This window comes from Microcaecilia unicolor, chromosome 4, assembly GCF_901765095.1.
Source record: "Microcaecilia unicolor chromosome 4, aMicUni1.1, whole genome shotgun sequence".
Taxonomy (NCBI): domain Eukaryota; kingdom Metazoa; phylum Chordata; class Amphibia; order Gymnophiona; family Siphonopidae; genus Microcaecilia; species Microcaecilia unicolor.
Window position 1 is genome coordinate 264,263,639 of NC_044034.1, and position 21,419 is coordinate 264,285,057.

Genomic DNA, 21,419 nt, shown 5'->3' on the forward strand with positions numbered 1-21,419 from the left:
CTAATGGTAGGATGGTGGGTAACAGTCTATGATTATAACTAAGCAGCATAAGAGACACTAAACGATAACCGCTGCATGTTTATGAGACTTTACCTATAAACTCCACCATATAATTCTCCCTTAGCACTCTGCTTATTTTTTTGTTGGTATTTATAGGATAAGCAGCATAAAATGTACTATACTGTTTTGGGACCTTGCCAGGTACTTGTGACCTGGATTGGCCACTGTTGGAAACAGGATACTGGGCTTGATGGACCTTCAGTCTGTCCTAGTATGGCAACACTTACATACTTATGTAAGTTAGAAAGATACTTGTGGTACTTCTCTCATAAAAATCCCCTCCTTTACATGCCTAGGCCAGCAACTTCTGATTAATATGCAGGAACATCTTATTAAGCATTTTTAGAATTTCTGAGAGAGTAAGCCTATTCTGGGATCTGTTTTTACTTAACAGCCTAAAATACATTTCGCAAAAATATGAGTTCAGGTAGTGCCTTTAGTGCCAGACATCATGACAGTGAATTCACAGAGCACTGAAAATCACTTTGAATACATAATTTCAGGGCCACAGTCTCCAGTGAATTGTTTTGATTCATCCTCTTTCATTTTCACTTTCACAATCAGCCTCATTGTTCCACAGTTTTCATATTCTGGTATTAATTCCATCTTGGTTTACCATGTTCTCTTTTCTCATTTGCTGCTCTGGAGTGGGGGGGGGGGGACGTGTTTTTGGCTTTTCATCCTTACGCCTAAGACTACTTTGCCTTTTTACTTTCCATTTGTTTGTTGTTTGCATTCAGAGCTTTCACCTTTTTGCTGGGCTTGAATTCAGTTTTACTTGCCCTTTCACTCTCTGATTTAGACTGCGTATCTTCTCTGTACTCTGTGGTGTCTTCTGCTTCCGGTGTCCCTGCTACACTTTCAGCTTTGTACTGCATTGCTTTCTTGGACTCTCTTTTCTTGGATGCTCTTTTTTGTCCTTTTGGCTTATTCTGGAAATAGAAAAAAAAACAGTAAAAAAATGTTGAAAACCATAAGCATCACAATAATTTCTCATGATTTAATTGCACAATGGTACAAAAGAAAAAAAGAAAGAAAGAAAGAAAGAAAGAAAGAAAGAAAGAAAGAAAGAAAGAAAGAAAGAATACATTATAATTGCTGTATATTTTTAAATGAACCTGGACATGTGCTGTAAATCATTCAGCCTGTGCAATTTTAAATATATTGCATGTAGGGTGGTCAAGTGGCCAGTACTACTTTTTAAACAATTGTTCAACATGCTGCTTAAGTTAGAATAGAGTGCACAACTGTCCTGTTTTACAAGTGGGCTACATATGCAAATAAATCTACTGAATTCCATATATGACACATGTGGGTGGATTAAGAATTTTAAAAAGAGGAGCACAGTTGATGCTCTGTGTCATTGAACTACTCTTTCATCCCTTTTACTGACTTAAGCACATGTCTAGGGCACCAAATTCTGAAGTCACCTAAAAAATAGAACCCCCTGCTTTTTTCCAGTTTTGAAAGGGATCTCTCCACTCTTACTTCCATCCTTGGATGTATAATCTTAGATCCGGCCCTGCCTTTCTCATCCTCCCATCTGTTCCTTTTCTTCCTCTTGTTTCTTCCAGATTCCTATCCATCTGCCCCGCACTACATTCTTTCTCCCCTCCCACCCCTTTATATTTCACTCTTGTCTTTTCCTTCCCCACCAGAGTCCTCTTCATCTCTCCCTTCCTCCTCAGGCTTCTCTCTTTCACTCCAATCACAGGTTCCTCTCCATGTCCCCCTCATCGCTTTTAGGTTCCTCCCCATTTCATGGGGCACAGTACTAAGGTCAGCAGGTGAAAATGTGATTCCTCAGTTTCTCTTCCTTCATGGTCATAGGTATGGTTTACCACTTACTTTGGAAGGGGGTGGTCAAAGGGTAAGAATATGAGAATAGCCATACTGGGTCAGACCAATTGTCCATCAGCCCAATATCCTGCTTCCAGCAGTGGCCAATCCAGGTCACAAGTAACTGGCAGAAACCCAGTTAGTAGCACCATTCTACCCAACCAATCCCAGGGCAAGCAGTGGCTTCCCCATGTCCTTCTCAATAACAGACTATGGATGTTTCCTCCAGGAACCTGTCCATACCTTTTTTAAACCCAGATACACTAACCATCATTACTATATCCTTCGGCAATGAGTTCTAGACAGCTTAACTATTCTTTGAGTGAAAAAATATTTCCTCCTATTTGTTTTAAAAGTATTTCCATGCAATTACACTGAGTATCCCCTGGTTTTTGTACTTTTTGAATGAGTGAAAAATAGATTCACCTCTACCTGTTCCACACCACTCAGGATTTTGTAAACCTCAATCATATCCTCCCCATCTGAAGAGCCCTAACCTCTTTAGCTTTTCCTCAAATGGGAGCAGTTCCATCCCCACTATCATTTTGGTAGCTCTTCTTTGAAACTTTTCTAATTCCGCTATATCTTTTTTGAGATATGGCAACCAGAATGGAACACAATACTCAAGATGAGGTCGCACCATGGAGCAATACAGAGGCATTATAATATTTTTGGTCTTATTTTGCATCCCTCTCCGAATTATTCCTAGTATCCTGTTTGCTTTTTTGGCTGCCGTCGCACACTGGACAAAAGATTTCAATGTATTGTCTTCAATGACACCTAGGTCTTTTTCTTGAGTGACTCTCCTAAAGTGGACCCTAGCATCAGATAACTATGATTCAGATTATTATTCACAATGTGCATCACTTTGCATTACTCTACATTAAATTTCATTTGCCATTTGGATGCCCAGTCTTCCAGTTTCTTAAGGTTTTCCTGCAAATTTTCACAATCCAAATGCGTTATGACAACTTTGAATAATTTCGTATCATCTGCAAATTTAATCACCTCATTCTGATATCCACATCATTTATAAATATGTTAAATAGCAGCGGTGCCAGTACAGATCCCTGCGGCACTCCACTATTCACCCTCCTCCATTGAAAAAAATGGCCATTTAACCCTATCCTCTGCTTTTTGTCCAATAACCAATTCTTAATCCACAGAAGGACATTGCCTCCTATCCCATGACTCCTTAATTTTCTCAGGAGCCTCTCATGAGGTACTTTCTCAAAAGCTTTCTGAAAATCTAGATACACTACATCAACCAGCTCACTTTTATCCACTTGTTTATTCATGCCTTCAAAGAAATAAAGCAAATTGGTGATGCAAGACCTCCCTTGGCTGAACTCATGCTGACTCTGTCCCATTAAACCATGTTTGCCTACGTGTTCTGTAATTTTATTCTTTATGATAGTTTCCACTATTTTGCCCGGCACTGAAATCAGGCTTACCGGTCTGTAATTTCCCGGATTACCCCTAGAACCCTTTTTAAAAATCAGCATCACATTGGCCACCTTCCAGTCTTCAGGTACTACTGACGATTTAAAGACAGGTTATAGATCACTAGCAGCAGATCAGTAATTTCATGTTTGAGTTCTTTCAATACCCTGGGGTGTATACCATTTGGTCCAGGTGATTTATTACTCTTTAACTTGTTAATTTGGCTCAGTACATCTTCCAAGTTCACCAAGATTTCTTTCAGTTCCTCCACATCGTCACCCCTGAAAATAATTTCCGATATAGGTAGATCTCTTACATCTTTTTCCATAAAGACCAAAGCCAAGAATTCATTCAATCTCTCTGCTATGGCCTTGTCCTCCCTGAGTGCTCCATTTGCTTCTTTCTGATCTAACAGTCCCACAGATTTCTTCACAAGCTTCCTACTTCTGATATACCTGAAAAAAGTGTTACTATGATTTTTTTGTCTCTGCGGCATGTCTTTCTTCATATTCTCTTTTAGTCTTCTTTATCAATGCTTTGCGTCTTTTTTGACAGTGCTTATGTTGCTTCTTATTTTCTTAATTCAAATCCTTTTTCCATTTTTTGAAGGATGTTCTTTTGGCTCTAATATCCTGTCACCTCACCTTTTAACCACGCTGGCTGTCATTTGTTTTTTTTTCTAACTTTGTTAATACATGGAATACATCTAGTCTGGCCTTCCATGACTGTATTTTTAAACAACGTCCACACCTGATTTAAAGTCCTAATCTTTGTGGGCGATCCTTTCAGCTTCTTTTTAACCATTTTCCTCATTTTGTCATAGTCTCCCTTTCGAAAAATAAAAAAAGCTGCTACAATAGATTTCCTTAGTGAATTCACTCCAGATATCAGCTCAAATTTGATCATGTTATGATTACTGTTTCCCAGTGGATCCAACACCATTACCTCTTGTACTATGCCCCACATTCCACTAAGGACTAGATCCAAAATAGCTCCCCCTTTCATTGGTTCCTGGACCAGTTTCTCCAAGAAGCAGTCATTTATTACATCTAGAAATTTTACCTCCCTAGCACTCCCTGATGTAACATTTATCCAGTCAATATTAGGATAATTGAAATCACCCATTATTATAATGTTGCCCAATTTGCCAGCTTTCCTAATTTCTATAAACATATTTTAATCTGTCTGTTCGTTCTGTCCTGGGGGATGGTAGTACAGTCCAGTGGCGTAGCCAGAAAGCAATTTTTGGGTGGGCCAACAAGTCAGATGGGTGGGCACCAGGGTTGCCAACTTTTTTGAAATTGAAAAACTTGCCACCTGATACCCCACCCCATGCTCCAGCTCTACTCCACTCCCAATAACTTCAATAAGGGTAGCAGTGCAGGCTTCAGGGGGAAGTACAAGAGATTGCACTCTTCCGCCTCCATTGAGCCTCGGGTCCCTAACACACATACTTAGCCTGTATAGCAAGACCAAACACTTTTCAACATATCTTTCCAGTTAGATGCTATAGAAATGATCCCAGAAAGTATATAGTATTAAAGGCAAATAAATTCTGCATCCACAGAACCCCCTGTCCCTCCCCCAATGGGTACAGAGCAGAGTTAGGACATTTCCCCACAAAACTCACCGTAATCTCAACAGCCGCCATACAGTAAATTAAACAATCTTTAAAACAAAATGTCAATTATAACCTAATGCAAATCTACAATGCCAGCACTAACTTCCAAAAGAAGGATCCTATCTATGAAAAAGGCATTGCCCTACATATTACAGTGGGGCCGTAAAATATCAATATATCTATTGGGAAAACTAAACAAACCAAACTTACTACAGAAGGCTACATAGAAAATTCATGCTAACAGAATACCTCGATCACACACACGGAATAAAAATGCCAAATATAGAATAATTGACTAAAATGTATAAACATAAATATAACCAAAACCCCAAAAAGCCAAAACTTGCATGTAATACGATACCAGAGATACAGAAAGAAATGCATTTCCTCCTGTGCAAAATATAAACATAGTACATGCCAGGGATGGTGTTGGAGTGCAACTAGAGCAATTGCTCTTGGTCCCCTGGCGGCCTGGCCAGAGAGAGCCACAAGCATGATGGAAGCTGAAGGCAGTGCAGTCTGGTGATGGGCTTTGGGGTTCCCTCCCAAATTTATGGCCTGGGCTCCAGCCATGTCTAACACCAGCTCTGGCAAGATGTACATTCCAAATGTGACACATTTTAATCACAAAATTGAAAAAAAAAATGATTTTTTTCTACCTTTTGATGTCTGGTTATTTTATTTTTCAAATCAGCTTGGTTCTAGTCTCTGGTTTCTGCTTTCTTCTGTCTTAATTCACTTACCAGGGTCTCCTGTCTATTTGTCATTTCTTCTCTCTCCATGTCCACCATCCATCTCCCATCTCTGTGTCCCTATAGTTCCTTGTCCAGTATCTCCAGTATGTTCAAATTCCTGCATCCATCACCACCCTTCTATCCCCTACCCCTGTGTCCAGCATCACCCCTTGTGTCCCTATGCCCTCACATGCCCAGTATCTCCCTTTTGAGTTCCTATTGTCCCCTATGTCTAGTATCTCCCCTGTGACCATATACCCCTCCCTCCAAGTGTCCAGCATAGCCTCTCTATTCTCACATTCCCCCCTCTCTGTCAGGCATTACCCCTCTGTGTTCATATGTTATTCCAATACAGCATCTCACGTCTGTTTCTGTATCTCCACTTTCTTCCTCACTCACACCAATGTCTCTCTCTGCTCTCCGATCCCACCTATCCAGCTACTCTGCTTCTCTCTTCCAGCTTTTGGCTCTTTCTCCCACTGTGGGTTAAACAATTTGTCTCCCTCTTCCTTCATCCCCTTGATCTGCCATCTCTCTCCCTTCCCTCTAATCTCTCCTCCTGGTACAGCACCTCTCTCCCTTCCCTCAAGCCTCCCCTGCAGGCCTTCCCTCCAGCCTCTAGCCCCCTCCCCACAGGTCCAGCACCTCTCTCCCTTCCTTCCAGCCTGCCCCCCTTGCAGGTCTAACAACTCTCTTCCTTTCCTCCAGCCCCCAGCCTCTCTCCCTTGCAGGTCCAGCACCTCTCATCCTTCCCTCCATCTTCCTCCCCCCCTTTCAGGTCCAGCATCTCTCTCCCTTGCCTCCAGCCAGCCAGCCACCCCCCATTGCAGGTCCAGAACTTCCCTTCCTTCCAGCTAGCCACCACCCCCCTTTGCAGATCCAAAACTCTCTCCCTACCCTCCAAGCAGCAACCTCTCCCCTTGCAGGTCCCAAACCTCTCTTCCTTCCCTTCAGCCAGCCATCTCCCCCCTTTTGCAGGTCCCAAACCTCTCTCCCTTCCCTTCAGCCAGCCATCTCCCCCCTTTTGCAGGTCCCAAACCTCTCTCCCTTCCCTTCAGCCAGCCATCTCCCCACTTTTGCAGGTCCAGAATCTCTCTCCCTTTTCTCCAGCCAACCCCCCCCCTTTTGAAGGTCCAGAACCTCTCTCCAATCCCTTCCCTATGGCCTCAAGCCCCCCCCACCTCCCACCCCCACGCAAGTGAAGCCACTGTCTCCCAGCCTGTCCCTCTCCCACCCTACAAGTACAGCCACTCACTCCGTTTTCCTCCCTCACTATCGCTGATCACAGATGAAGAGAACTGCTCCAGAGCCTTCCCTGCCACGATCAGCTCTCTTCAGTGCAACTTCCTGTTTCCCAGAGGGCAGATCGTGGCAGAGGGAAGGCTCTGGAGTGCTCAGCGAATCACTGCTGGCCCCGCCCTTAATTTAAACCAGATGCTATTGCTTACGGCAGGGGTGAGGGAGGGGAAAGAGAAAAGAAGACTCAAGTGAAGCTGCGGTTGCGATGGCGATGGCGATGGCGGTTGCGGTTTTGATCCATTATTTTTGGGTGGGCCTTGGGTGGAAATGGGTGGGCCTGGGCCCACCCAGGCCCACCCGTGGCTACGCCCCTGGTACAGTCCTACCAGTATACTCCTTTCCTTCACACCTGGAATTTATATCCATAAAGGTTCCACGCTGCTATCTGTTTCATGTACAATGTTTATTTTGTTTGACTCAATTCCCTCTTTAACATATAGCGCAACCCCTCCCCCTCAATTTGATCCACTCTATCGTTGCAATATAATTTGTACCCTGCTAACACAGTGTCCCATTGATTGTCCTCCTTTCACCAGGACTCTGAAATGCCGATTATATCTACCTCTTCATTTAGTGCTATATATTCCAATTCTCCTATCTTATTTTAAAGGCTTCTAGCAATTGTACAGGCTGCTTTGAAGTTAATGGGGATAATTTGCATCTTTTACTCTGTTCCCCCATTGAACACTCCTGGCTTTCTTTCACCATTATTGAAACCTCTCTATTGGGATTCCCTAAAGATCCTGTTTCAATATCCTTCAAGGATACTCCACACTGAACCATGTGCTCCTGGGTGACTATCAGCTCCCCCCCCCCCCCCCCATTTTAGTTTAAAAGCTGCTCTATCTCCTTTTTAAATGTTAGCACCAGAAGCCTAGTTCCATCCCGGTTAAGGTGGAGCTCATCCTTTCACAACAGGCTCTCTCTTCCCCAGAATGTTGCCCAGTTTCTAACAAATCTAAATCCCTCATCCCTGCATCATCATCTCAATCACACATTGAGACTTCAGAGCTCTGTCTGTCTCTTGGGTCCTGCACGTGGAACGGGAAACATTTCTGAAAATGCTACTCTGCAGGATCTGGATTTTAGCTTTCTACCTAGCAGCCTAACTTTGGCTTCCAAAACCTCCCTCTCACATTTTCCTATGTCATTAGTACCCACATGTACCAAGACAGCCGGCTCCTCCCCAGCACTATCTAAAATCCAATCCAGGTGATACATGAGGTTCGCCACCTTCACACCAGGCAGGCAAAGGACCAGGCAATCCTCACGTCCACCAGCCACCCAACTATCTACATGCCAAATAATCAAATCACCAACGACAGCCATCCTAACCCTTCTCTCCTTGGCAGAAGCTCATGGAGACAAATCCTCGGTGCAAGAGGATATTGCATCCCCTGGTGGGATGCTTCTGGCTACAGGATTACTTCTTACTTCACCAGGGTGATGTTTTCCTTCTAGGAGACCTCCCTCCTCCAAGGCAGCACAGGGACTAACAGACTGGAGGTGGGACTTCTCTACAACATCCTTGTAAGCCTCCTCTATGTACCTCTCTGTCTCCCTCAGCTCCTCCAAGTCTGCTACTCTAGCCTCAAGAGAACGTACTCATTCTCTGAGAGCTAGGAGCTCTTTTCATCAAGCACACATACATAACCTCTCACCAACTGGAAGATAATCATACATGTGACACTCAGTGCAATACTGGATAGCACCCCTCTCGCTCCTGGACTGCTGTCTGCATCTTAGTATTATAGAGTTGTTTAATTAAAACTTCTTAAGGCACTAGGGATATTAGATTAACATAAAGAGCCTTAAGATTATATGCTATAATGTGTAATTTATTTAGTGTTTGCTTCTCAGAAACTAATTAAATGTAATGAAAACTCTCATCTTGTTATCCTAATTAGAATAATTGACTATAAATAAACAGTTGTGCTAGGGGTGGGTGGGAGCTGGAGAAGTCATATTGGTAGTAGGGAAAGAAGAACCAGTTTAGTAGTAGCATCCATGATATTTTTGGGAGATGCCACCCCTCCATTCCCACCTCAAACTATGCCTATATCCATAATATATAGTTTATTGATTTATATTCTGCCTAATATCCCCAAAACATTTACATAATCATAAAATACATCTTAAAATACAAATAAAAATAAAACAATAATAAAACTCTGAAATTATATAATCTTACAAACAAATAGTGTGTGTTGTCTTTGTATTCCAGAAGTATAGGATCAGGAAAAGGAGCAGCTAGAGAGCCTAGGCAAACAGTATAAGCTCCATGTGTCTCCACAATGCCAGACTGATTTCTCTGCCTCTGAAGAGCAGTGTTGGTGCAAGGGTAGTGGGAGCCCTAGGTGAACTTTCAGCCTTATTCCCCCCTCCCCTAGATTCAACCCTCCCAAGACTTTGATAATTAAACTCATGATCATTACACAAACATCTTATAAAATTACAGGTTAAAGTATGTTAGTATGTGCTGATGGTTGTTTTGAGTTTGTGTGGTTGTCAGGACCTGTTGTTTTGCTTTAATTGCAGCTGCCTTTGCTACCCCCAAGAATCTACTGCTCTAGGCGATCACTTAGTTTTGCCTAATGGTTGGACCAGCCTGCTAATGGCCCTGCCAGGAAGGTGGGTAAGCAGAGGAAGGTGAGCCTATTAAACATGGTGTTGTCTGGCACAGTTTTGACAAGTGGGTGTCCAGTGGTCACCCTAATTAAAAGTTTTACCATATTTGTCACTAAGTTAAAAACAAAATAACTTGTTCAAACAAATTGCTTGTTAAAAGAGGCGCAAATAAGGTAAGATTTTTGTTCAGCCCTGAAATCTCTTTCAAAGTGAATAACTTTTCTTTTGAAGTGAAAAGTGCATCAGGATTACCTTTCCTTGCTGAATATTGTACCACCCTCGTGGATATCTAGCAATGCTGTCCATGTATCGTTCAGCCTTCTCCCAATCCTCCTGCCACTTCTGCACTTGATACTGAGGCTCACACTTCATGAGTCTGTTCAGGATGGCCTGATTCTCTCGGGACACCCTCAGCAATTCTTGTTCACGTTTCTCCTTGTTTAAGCTAGTGCAAAAAATTATACTAATGTAAACAAAACATGAGTATTTTATACTTACCGATCCCTTTTTATCTATAAGGCTTGATACTGAATCATACAATATTTGCTTTAAAAAATCAAGTTATCTAGATCAGAGGTTTCCAACTTTCGTGGCTGTGTGTACTCTTTATTAATTTCCACAATGTTCAGGGACCCCTAGTTCATCCCCATCATTCTTTCCGAACCCTCTTCCCTCAGTGCTAACCCTGTTCCCATTAGCCCTCTCTATCTCCCTTCTCCTTCCTGCTTTCTCTTCCTGCCCTCCAGCCTGTCCCCATCAGCCTATCTCTGACCACCAGTTTCTTTCTCTTCCCTTCTAGCCAGTCCCCATCAGCCTTAGTCTTTCTCCCTCTTCCAAGCCAGTTTCCTCCAGTCTCTCTCTCTCTCCTTAACTGGTATTTTTCTCTTTCCCCCAGCCAATCCCCACAGCATCTCTCTCACGTTCCCCAACAAGTCTCTTCCTGTTCTCTTCTAGCCAGTCCCTATCAGTCTCAATCTCTCTCCCTCTCCCCTGCCAGTTCCCTCACCCCTTCTCCGGGGCCAGTCCCCAGCAGACTCACTCACTCTGATGGGCATTTTCGAAAGAAACGTCTAATTCGGAATTTGTCCGAGGCAGGGAGAAGGTCATTTTCGAAAAACATGAATGTCCATCTTTTGTGTTCGAAAATACCATGGTCGTCGTGCGATTTGGACGTTTTGCGATTTGGACGTCTTTGTAAAACAAAGATGTCCAAGTTTAAAATGTCCAAAGTCAAGCCATTTGGATGTGGGAGGAGCCAGCATTTTTAGAAGACTGGTCTCCCTGACATGCCAGGACAGGAATCGGGCACCCTAGGGGGCACTGAAGTGGACTTCATAAAATGTTCCCAGGTACACAGCTCCCTTACCTTGTGTGCTGAGCCCCCCCCCACCCCCCCAACCCACTACCCCCAACTGTACACCACTACCATAGCCCTTATGGGTGAAGGGGGCACCTATATGTGGGTACATTGGGTTTCTGGTGGGTTTTGGAGGGCTCACAGTTTCCTGCACAAGTGTAACAGGTAGTGGAGGGATAGGCCTGGGTCCACCTGTCTGAAGTGCACTAAAATACTCCAGGGACCTGCATACTGCTGTCATGGACCTGAATATGACATGTGAGGCTGGCATAGAGGCTAGCAAGTAATAATCTTCATCACACTTTTTGGGGGTGGGAAGGGGTTAGTGACCACTGGGGGAGTAAGGGGAGGTCATCCCTGATTCCCTCCAGTGGTCATCTGGTCATTTGAGGCATCTTTTTGTACCTTATTCATAATAAAAACAGGTCCCGCTCAAAACGTCCAAGTTTTAGTGCTGGACATTTTTGCTTTGTTCCATTATGGCTCAAAAACGTCCAAATCTTAGGAACGCCCAAGTCCTGCCTTGAACACACCTCTGATACGCCCCCTTGAGATTTGGACGTCCTTGCAATGGACTTCCGAGAAAGACGTCCAAAATGTGGTTTCAATTATACCGATTTGGACGTTTCTGTGAGATGGACATCCAAGTGCCGATTCATGTAACTTTTTGGACATCCATCTCTTTAGAAAATGAGCCTGTCTCTCTCTCTCTCTCTCTCTCTCTCTCTCTCTCTCTCTCTCTCTCTCTCTCTCCCCCCCAGCCATTCCCCATCAGTCAATCACCCTTCCTCTTTCCCTCCAGTTAGACCTCAACATTAGTATCTCTCCCTCTCTTCACCTGTTGATGCTGGACTGCTTTACCCATTCTCCTGCAGTCTGATGCTGGTCCCAACACTGAAGTTTCCAGACTCTACAGCTGCTTCTGATCACATACTCAGTGCTGCCCCTGCTGGCCCTACCCTCACAACCACATTTGCTTCTGGGCTTTGTAGCCATTTCCAATCTCACCCTCACAACTCCTGCGTCTACTGTTCCCCCACAGCTGCTGATGCTGCTAGCGTCATCTCTGTAGCAACTGCTTATCCTGCCTCAACAGCAAGCTTTGAGTTCTGCTTGCATAGATTATAACAGCATGAAAGACTTTTTTTCTCTTTTCTGTTTTCTGCGGACCCCCTGAAATGGTTTTAGAGAACCCCAGCGGTCCAAGACCACAGGTTGGTAATAATTGAGCTAGATTATAAACTGATTGATCATTGAAAGGACTGCAGATTGTGCATCTGCCATTCATAAATGGATTTTATATTGTAGCAATATTCTAAATTCTCATGTATGTGCAATAGCTGTTGTATTGAGTAATTCCCAGATTTTGAAAGGTATTAATATAGAAACAAATATTTTCCAGAGAAGGGAAAATGGTAAAACTAAAGGACATGAATTGAGGTTGTGGGGTGGTAGACAGGAGTAATGCCAGAAAATTCTTTTTTATACAGAGGGTGGTTGTCTGGTTGATGCCTGGAATGACCTCTCAAGGCAGGTGGTGGAGAAAAAAAACAGTGGCGGAATTCAAAAAAGTATGGGATGAATACAGAGCATCTCTAGTTAGAAAATGAATGGTATAGAAAATAAAACTTAAAGAGTTGCATATGTGTTTGCATGTCAAATGGTGCTTAGATGGCAACTCTGGCTGTACCAACTAAGGCTTGTGCTGGGCTGGCTTGTATGGTCTGAGTGCCACATACAGAAATCCAGTTTAGGATGGGCTGGAGAGGGTTTCAACAGAAACTCCAGTAATTTTGAACATGAGGACAGTGCTGGGCAGACTTTTATGGTCTGTGTCCCACAAATGACATGACAGATTTGGATAGGATAGAGTGGGCTTTGATGGCCACTCCGGTAATTGGAACACAAGGGCAGAGCCGGGCGGACTTCTACGATCTATGTCCCAGAAACACAAAAGAAAGACAATGATCAAGCATATAATCTCACTTTCATTGTTGACTTAATCTAGAATTGATAATGAATGTGATTGTTGGGCAGACTGGATAGTTCAGGTCTTTATCCGCCGTCACTCACTATATTACTATGTTATGTTATTTGTTTCAATAGCTTTCTAGGTGCTGATCTAAAGTTGACTGGCCTTACTACATTTCAAAAGTAGATACCATGGTTATCCATTTCCTGCCCTCTGTGGTTTTGCCTATTCTCTATGATTTCTTGAAGATAAATGCCAGTAATAAAATATGGAATAAAATCCACACATAATTTTTAGCATGGATATTTGTTCCCTCATGTATTGAAAAGCACTTCAATGTCCAATATGGTAACCAATGATATGCTAATGCATCAGACATTAAGAAATCCACTCTAAGAAAAAATGCACGCTAAAGCCCAAGTAAAACTGTTTGCTAAGCTTGGCACTTACATTGGAAGGCACTTTAAAGATAATAGTAAATTTAAAAACATTACTAATCTGGCCGCTATTCAAAGTGATTTTTCTGACCGCTGACCATATAAATCACTTGGTCAGGCCTACCCACTAATTTTCAGTGAAACTTAACCAGCTAAGTGCCACTGAAAATCACGGTTAACATCTAACTCAAAGCTGTCTATGTTGGAGGCATTCCAAGGGCAGACTCAACACTTGGCTACTTGTGCTGATATTCAGTCCTTAAGAGGCTAGGCTTAGGGATCCTTTTACTAAGGTGTGCTGAAAAGTGGCCTGTGCTGGTGTAGATGCATGTATTGGATGCGCGCAGGTTCATTTTTCAGTGCACATGCAAAAAAGGCCTTTTTTATTGGCCAAAAATGGATGTGCGGCAAATGAAAATTGATGTGCATTCATTTTGGGCCTGAGACCTTACTGCCACCCATTGACTTAGCGGTAAGGTCTCATGCATTAACTGGGGGTAATCGTCAGCTCGCATACAATGCCAATTACCACCCAGTTAGTGCTGCATGCTGGAGAATTTCTGGTACACCTATTGGATGCACGTACAAAATTAAATTACCGCCCGGGCCACACAGTAGCTAAGTGGTAGTTCCAAATTGGCACACGTTGGGCGCACATAGGCGCCTACGCAGCTTAGTAAAAGGGCCCCTTAGTACATAAATGGGACGGCATAAAAGTCTCTCCTATTTTGGGGGGTCTTTTACAAAGGTGTGCTAGTGTTTCTAGATAAATATAATGGGTGTCTTAGCATTTAGCACACATTAATTTTTAGCATGCACTAAAAACGTTAGTGCACCTCTGTAAAAGGGGCCCTTTATGTGCTAACACATGGCAGCTTAAGTACTAAATATCGAGTTAAGCGGCTATGTGTTAGTTGTCTCAAAAATAAGCATATATTTAAAGCCAAGTTCGGGTAAGGCCAGGCTTTGAATATCAGAGAATAACACTCACCGCTGCCAGCTGAATATCGAGCCCGCAGGTTTTAAAAGGTGGAGAGCCAGTTGGGCCCCTTGAGAGATTTTTTCTGGAGGGAACTCCCAAGCCAGGGACCCATTCTGACACCTGGACTTCCCAAGTTAGGGATCCCTGGTGTGGAGGCATAGCCTCATGGTCTAGTGGTTATACCGAGGGAAACCAGGGTTCAGATCTTGATGCTCCTTGTGGTCTTGGGTAACTTGCTTAATCCTCCATTGCCTCAGGTACACATTTATGATCCTGATGATTGGTTGAGGTGTGATTATCTTATATTTAAGAATGTTCTTGACTTTGTCCAGATTGTCCACATGATATGGTTCTCCAAAGAAATCAAGACAAAAGAGGTAGCATTCACAAAATACGGAAAATCACTAAAAGCTGAAAGAATCAAAGAAAGAAATCAGGATGGCAAAAGCATGGGCAGAAGTAAAAATGGTAAAGATATAAAGCGAGGTGACAAGATATTTTTCAGGTATATTGGGGAAAGGAAGAAGGCCATATGTGGAATTACAAGATTTAAAGGTGCTGTGGAGTGAGCCACAATACCTTTACTGTACCTGCTCCCTTGATGAGCTAAAGGTGCTGTGGAAAGCGATGAGGGAAAAGCAGAAATACTTGATGGGTACCTCTGTTCAGTGTTCACGGAAGAAAAAACAGAAGAAGGTCTGTAGATAGTTAACAAAGATACATACAGGGATGGCATAGATGCCACACTGTTCACAGAAAATAGTGTTATATCTTACAGAACTGAAAGTAGACAAAGCTACGGGACCTCATGAGATACATCCCAAGCTTAGAGAGATATTAGTGAGTCTTCTAAAGGATGTGTTTAATAGATCCTTGACAAGAGGGGAAGTTCCATGGGACTGGAAAAAGGCTGATCTGTTCCTTCTTCAAAAAAGCGTGAACAGAGAAGTGGTGTGAAGCTACAGGCCGTTAGGTCTTACCTCAATTGTGGGAAAGTTATTATTATTACTAGTAAAAAAGGCCCGTTTCTGACACAAATGAGACAGGCGCTAGCAAGGTTTTCCTCGGAGTGTGTATGTTTGAGAGAGTGTATGTGAGAGTGACTGTGTGCGAGAGAGAGAGTGAATGTGCAAGTGTGTGTGAGAGAGAGAGAGAGTGAGTCTGGGTGCGAGTGTGTGTGTGAGAATGAGAGTGTGTGCAAGTGCGTATGTGAGACAGTGTGAGAGAGAGAGAGTGTGTTTCACACAGATACAATTTGTGCGAGAGAGAGAGTGTGTGAGACACAGACTCTCTGAGACTGAGTGTATGAGACCAAGAGAGTGTGTGAGTGACTGTGACACATAGAGAGTGAATGTGATACAGTGTGAGACATAGAGTATGTGAGAGACAGTGTGTGAGAGTGAGTGAGAGAGAGAAAGACATTGACTGTGAGAGAGAGAGAGAGAGAGAGAGAGTGTATGTGACAGAGATACCTCCCCCCCTCTCTGGTGTCAGGCCCCCCTCCCTCTCTCTGGTGTCAGCCCCCCCCCCCCTCTCTCTGGTGTCTGAGCGTTACTGTGCAGGACGCTGAGCTCTGGCTGTGCTTCAAGGAACTGACCAATCCTATTTAATAGAATGCACCTCCAACATTCTGAAGCCGAGAAACCTCGTGTGGTTGGTCACTTCTGCTTGTGACGAACCCGGAAGTACGTGATGTCAATTCAGGAGATGGATACAGAGAGCAGGAATGCCTCAGCCATGCTGTCAGCTTCAGAATGTTGGAGGTGCGTTTTATTATATAGGATTATTATTAATAATAATAATAATAATAATAATATATGGGCATTCATAGCCCAGCTAACCATTACAGTCCAAGTTAGATTACAACCAAAGAAGATGTAGCCTTAGCTACAAATCAGCCTGATACAAACAAGAGTCAAAAATTCCAGTCCAGTGACTGATATTAACGGCCGTACATTACCCCAATTTCCCTTATTATAACAATCCTAACATAGATAATATCATGTTTATTGTTTAATACATTAACTTAACAAAATTTGTTGCCATTAATAGTTTGAAATAACTAGTCCGGTGAAAGGTTGTGACCACGGCTATGGGACAGGAGGGGAAATGGTACCAGATGAGAGGCTCTAATAGACCATGGAGAGGGCCAATGGAAGAAGACCGTGAGATGGGATACTAAGCTAGGAAGTAGGTAAGGGATCCAGCAAAGGGGTGTATGTCTTAATAAGAATGGTTAAGGAGGGCAAGTTAAACTCAGACCAGACAGATTGCAAAAGAGGTAGTGGGGGGGGGGGGCTGGAAGCTGGGGTCCAGGAGGCAGCAGGGAAGCAAGGTACAGATAAGAACTAGGTGGGGTGGCAACTGGCAAGATCAATTGCAGATAAAATATTTGGGACGGACCATCGTGGACCTATAGCAGAGAGGTGAGATAGAACATGAAACAGCCTTCTGGATCAATTAGAAGAATCACAAATTAAAGTTGTATAATTCTTATGATGAGTGGTCTTCAATTGAGAATGCTAGAAATGGAGAAAGGTGTGGCAGTGATGAAGGTGATTAGAAGAATGTGAACCTCACCATGCCCTTTCAGCTTGGCATAGCTGTTTCTTAATCAGCTGTAGGTCTCCTTGGTACCTTAGGAGTCAGCACCCAAGAAAAAGATCTAGGTGTCATTGAGGAGCATAATCGAAAGGGGCGCCCGTTTTCCTGAGGACGTCTTCGCAGGACGTCCCGGTGAAGGGGCGGGGAAACCTGTATTATCGAAACAAGATGGGCGTCCATCTTTTTGTTTCGATAATACGTTTGGGGACGACCAAATCTTGAAATTTAGGTCGTCCTTAGAGATGGTCGTCCCTAGACTTGGTCGTTTCTGAGTTTTGGTGATAATGGAAACCGAGGACGCCCATCTCAGAAACAACCAAATCCAAGCCATTTGGTCGTGGGAGGAGCCAGCATTTGTAGTGCACTGGTTCCCCTGACATGCCAGGATACCAACTGGACACCCTAGGGGGCACTGCAGTGGACTTCACAAATTGCTCTCAGGAGCATAGCTCCCTTACCTTGTGTGCTGAGCCCCCCAACCCCCCCCCCAAAAAAAAAAAAAAAACACTACCCACTGTACACCACTACCATAGCCCTAAGAGGTGAAGAGGGCACCTACATGTGGGTACAGTGGGTTTTTGGTGGGTTTTGAAGGGCTCACATTTACCACCACAAGTGTAACAGGTAGGGGGGGATGGGCCTGAGTCCGCCTGCCTGAAGTTCACTGCAGTACCCACTAAAACTGCTCCAGGGACCTGCATACTGCTGTGATGGAGCTGGGTATGACATTTGAGGCTGGCATAGAGAATTGCAAAAAAATATTTAGAAAGGTTTTTTTTAGGGTGAGAGGGGGTTGGTTATCACTGGTGGAGTAAGGGGAGGTCATCCCCGATTCCCTCCTGTGGTCATCTGGTCAGCTCAGGCACCTTTTTGAGGCTTGGTCGTAAAAAAAATGAACCAAGTAAAGTCGCTCAAGTGCTCGTTAGGGACGCCCTTCTTTTTTCCATTATCGGTCAAGGATGTCCATGTGTAAGGCACGCCCCAGTTCGCCTTCGCTATGCTGCCGACACGCCCCCGTGAACTTTGGTCGTCCCCGCGATGGAAAGCAGTTGAGGACCAGCAGAAACTTGTGCCTCCTTTTTCAGATTAAAATAAGCAGACACTTTTGAAAATCAGTATGTGCATTATTGCAATCTCCACCCTAACCTCACCCCTCAGAAATGCAGGCCTCCACTAAGAGAGAATAAAAGAATGCATACTGTAGAATTATGTACATACACTTACCCACAGTCAGTAAAAGACCCCCCCCCAAATGGCCACACGGTGAGATAACTCTTACCATGTGGCCATGCGGTGGGGAGCCCTTACTGCCACCCATTGAAGTGGCAATAAGGGCTCCTGCGCTAACCCAGCAGTAACTGGGCAGCGTGCAGCAATACCAGATTATCACCGGGTTATCGCCATGCAAGCCATAGTAGTAGACTACCACTGGCAGCCATGTTGGGCCGGTGGTAGTCCCAGAAGAGTGAACGGCTTACCACTGCTCTGTAAAAGGGCCCCTGAATTTGGGTATTCCAGTCATCTCTGTGCGTATATAGCAATATTCTGAAATATTGTTTACACATGTATGCAATCTACATATATAAATGCCACTGTTTACATGTGGAGATGCCATGTAAGACTTCTAAACTGACCTTTTGCACTGATTTATAATGTTTTGTTATGCTTCAACCTGCTTTTAGTGTATTTGTTTAACCTGATTGTATTAGTATGAATTTTTAATGTATTTTGCCTTGAGATTGTGAATCATAGGCAAAATATAAAACTGAAGAAAAACTAAACTAAAGCTCCTTGGAGTACTGGGTACAATTCTGGAGATTGCACCATTGGAAGGATATAAACTTGATGGATTCAGTCCAGAGGGCGGCTACTAATATGGTCAGTGGTCTTCCTTAAAAAGCATATGGGGATAGGCTTAAAGATCTAAACATGTATATCCTGGAGGAGAGACGGGATAGGTGAGAGATGATAGAGGCAGGCATTTAAGTACCTCCATGGTAAAAATGCATAGGAGGCAAGCTTTTCAATTAAAAGAAAGCCTTGGAACTATGAGTCATAGGATGAAGGTGAAAAGGGACAAACTAATGAATAATCTAAGAAAATATTTCATTACAGAAAGGGTTTTGAATCATTTGGACAGTCTCTTATTGGAGATGGTGGAGAGAAGGGTGTGAAACCACCATGCCCTGCATTTATAATTGGGCTTTCTATTGCAAAAAGCACACTTCATTCTACTAAAAAGGCACAGAAGCTTTGCCAACATTACCTCTTTATCTCATAATCGTTTTTGTTGTCAACTCTGCCTGTGGTTCTCATGATGCATGACATCTTTTCCAGCAGCAAAAGGTTATCCCTTTCAATGACTGCCAGCCTGTCTTTCTCCAGCTGTTTTCAGACAAAAATGAGAGAAACGGGGGAGTTGTTATATACTTGCAAAAGCCGCAGGTATGAGTGTTTTTGTCTGTTTTCATAATTTAATGCTAGTCTTAAAAAACTATAGTTTGCTGATAGATACATAGAGACTCATTTTCAAAGCACATAGACTTACAAAGTTACATAGATTACTGTAAATCCCCCTAGTGGTGATCTGATATTACTGCAATTTTGTTGGTATATTTCACAGTGTTTGGGGTTTCCCTCTAAAACCAGCCACTTCAGGAGTTCATTAAAAAAAAAAAAAAAGGAAAAGTTTGGAAAAGCTTCAGTTGTGGTGTCAAGCACTTTTGGTACCCAAAACCTGAATCCTTTATAGAGTAATACTAAGACCAGGTTTGCAGTAGTTTCAAAAGAACTTTATTGCACATAACACTTTAAAAGCAGTTAAAAAGGGATATGATTAAAATAATATTTGAAAATGAAGGTTAAAAATTCACAGGTGCATTAAAACCAGTTTCCATAAAGTGATCAAAATGCTTTGTTACCTTACATGAACTAAAGCGCTGTTTACAATTTAACCCCCCCCCCCCCCTTTTTTTTTACAAAGCCAGGCTGGTAAAGCCATGCAGCAGCTGCTAGCACAGCTTTGTAAAAAGGGGAGGGGGAGAGTAAGTAACTAACAACAACATTTTCTTTTCCTCTAAATAACCAAGTATCATGTATACAAATAATAGTTTTGAACAACTTCATGTCACCAGACATTTTCTACCTATTCAACTATCAGATTAGTAACTTGGCTTTGTTAACCCTTTGTTTTCTAAACTTGGCTTTCTATACTTTAGTATTTTCTCTCAAAGAATTGATTCTTTGTGTCTGAATCTTTTGTCTTCCAGGCTAATGTGACCCCTCCCCAGGATGTGGCTCAATGTAAGTAGTGTACCCCCCACCACTTAGGGTAAGTTAAAGTTTCTGGTGTTAAGTGCTGCAGTGTGATGATCACTTAGCTGAAGGCCTTGCTTCACTGGGCTTTGCTTTTTCTTGGACGGTGGGGCCTGAAGTATTCCAGCGTTGTCTGGAACTCAGGAACCTCTCTGATGCATGTTAGCTTAAATGAACTTAAAGGGAAAAAAACCCTGATTCCCTTATTCTGAAGTCTAAGGTGCCCTTTTACAAAGGCGCACCAAAAACTGGCCTGCACTAGTGTGGGCATGTGTATTGAATGCATGCTGGACTATTTCTCCACCGCGTCTGGAAAAAAGGGGGGGTTGGGGCCGGGAAATAGACATGCGGCAAAATTAAAATTAAGCGTTGCTTTAGGGTGGCACAAATGGCTTGCCATCCCAGTTATACATGCAGACTAACATTAAATTCTCCCCCCTGCCTGGTTCAGGGGCTCTTTTACTAAGGCGCACTGAAAATGCGCTGCGCTAGTGTAGGCGCATGCTTTTGGCACGTGCAGATACATTTTTAGCGCACCTGTAAAAAAGGCCTTTTTAAAATTTTTGCTGAAAATGGACGTGTGACAAAATAAAAATTGGAGCTCGTCTATTTTGGATCTGAGACCTTACCACCAGCCATTGACTTAGCAGTAAGGTCTCATGCGTTAACTGTGCGGTAATCATTTACGCATGTAGAATGATGATTACCGCCCAGTTTCTGCCACGTGCCAGAAAATAAAAATTATTTTCCAGCGTGCGTCAAAAATGAAATTAAAGCAAGGGCCACATGGTAGCCAAGTGGTAACTCTAAACTGACGTGCATTGGGCGTGCATAGGTGCCTATGCAGCTTAGTAAAAGGCAGGGGCGTAGCCACGGGTGGGCCTGGATGGGCCTAGGCCCACCCAGTTTGGGTTCAGGCCCACCCAGCAGCGGAGCGGAGGGAGCAGGGAGCACTGATCCTGCATCTGCCTCCTTCTCTCTGGTGGCAGCGCTTCCCAGACGCTGCCTACCGCCGCCACGATCTACCTCCTCCTTCTGTCTCAACAGCAGCGGTAGCGTCGCGATTCAAACACGCTGCCTCCTGCCTCTAACCCGGAAGCGTCTCCTCTGTAGAGGAGACGCTTCCGG

The 21,419-nt window shown here is 43.4% G+C and overlaps 1 protein-coding gene across 2 annotated transcripts in view; it reads right to left on the minus strand.

The window, feature by feature from the left end:
• Positions 1-212: 212 nt before the first annotated feature.
• CFAP97D2 (CFAP97 domain containing 2) overlaps positions 213-21,419 on the minus strand; it is a 47,829-nt gene continuing 26,622 nt past the window's right edge. For both annotated transcript variants that reach the window (XM_030199566.1, XM_030199565.1), the window contains 3 exons: positions 19,243-19,361; positions 9,877-10,069; positions 213-992 (listed from right to left, as the gene is read on the minus strand). In XM_030199566.1, coding sequence (XP_030055426.1) covers positions 756-992; positions 9,877-10,069; positions 19,243-19,361 — 549 coding nt within the window. In that variant the 3' untranslated portion in view covers positions 213-755. The remainder of the gene's footprint in view (positions 993-9,876; positions 10,070-19,242; positions 19,362-21,419) is intronic.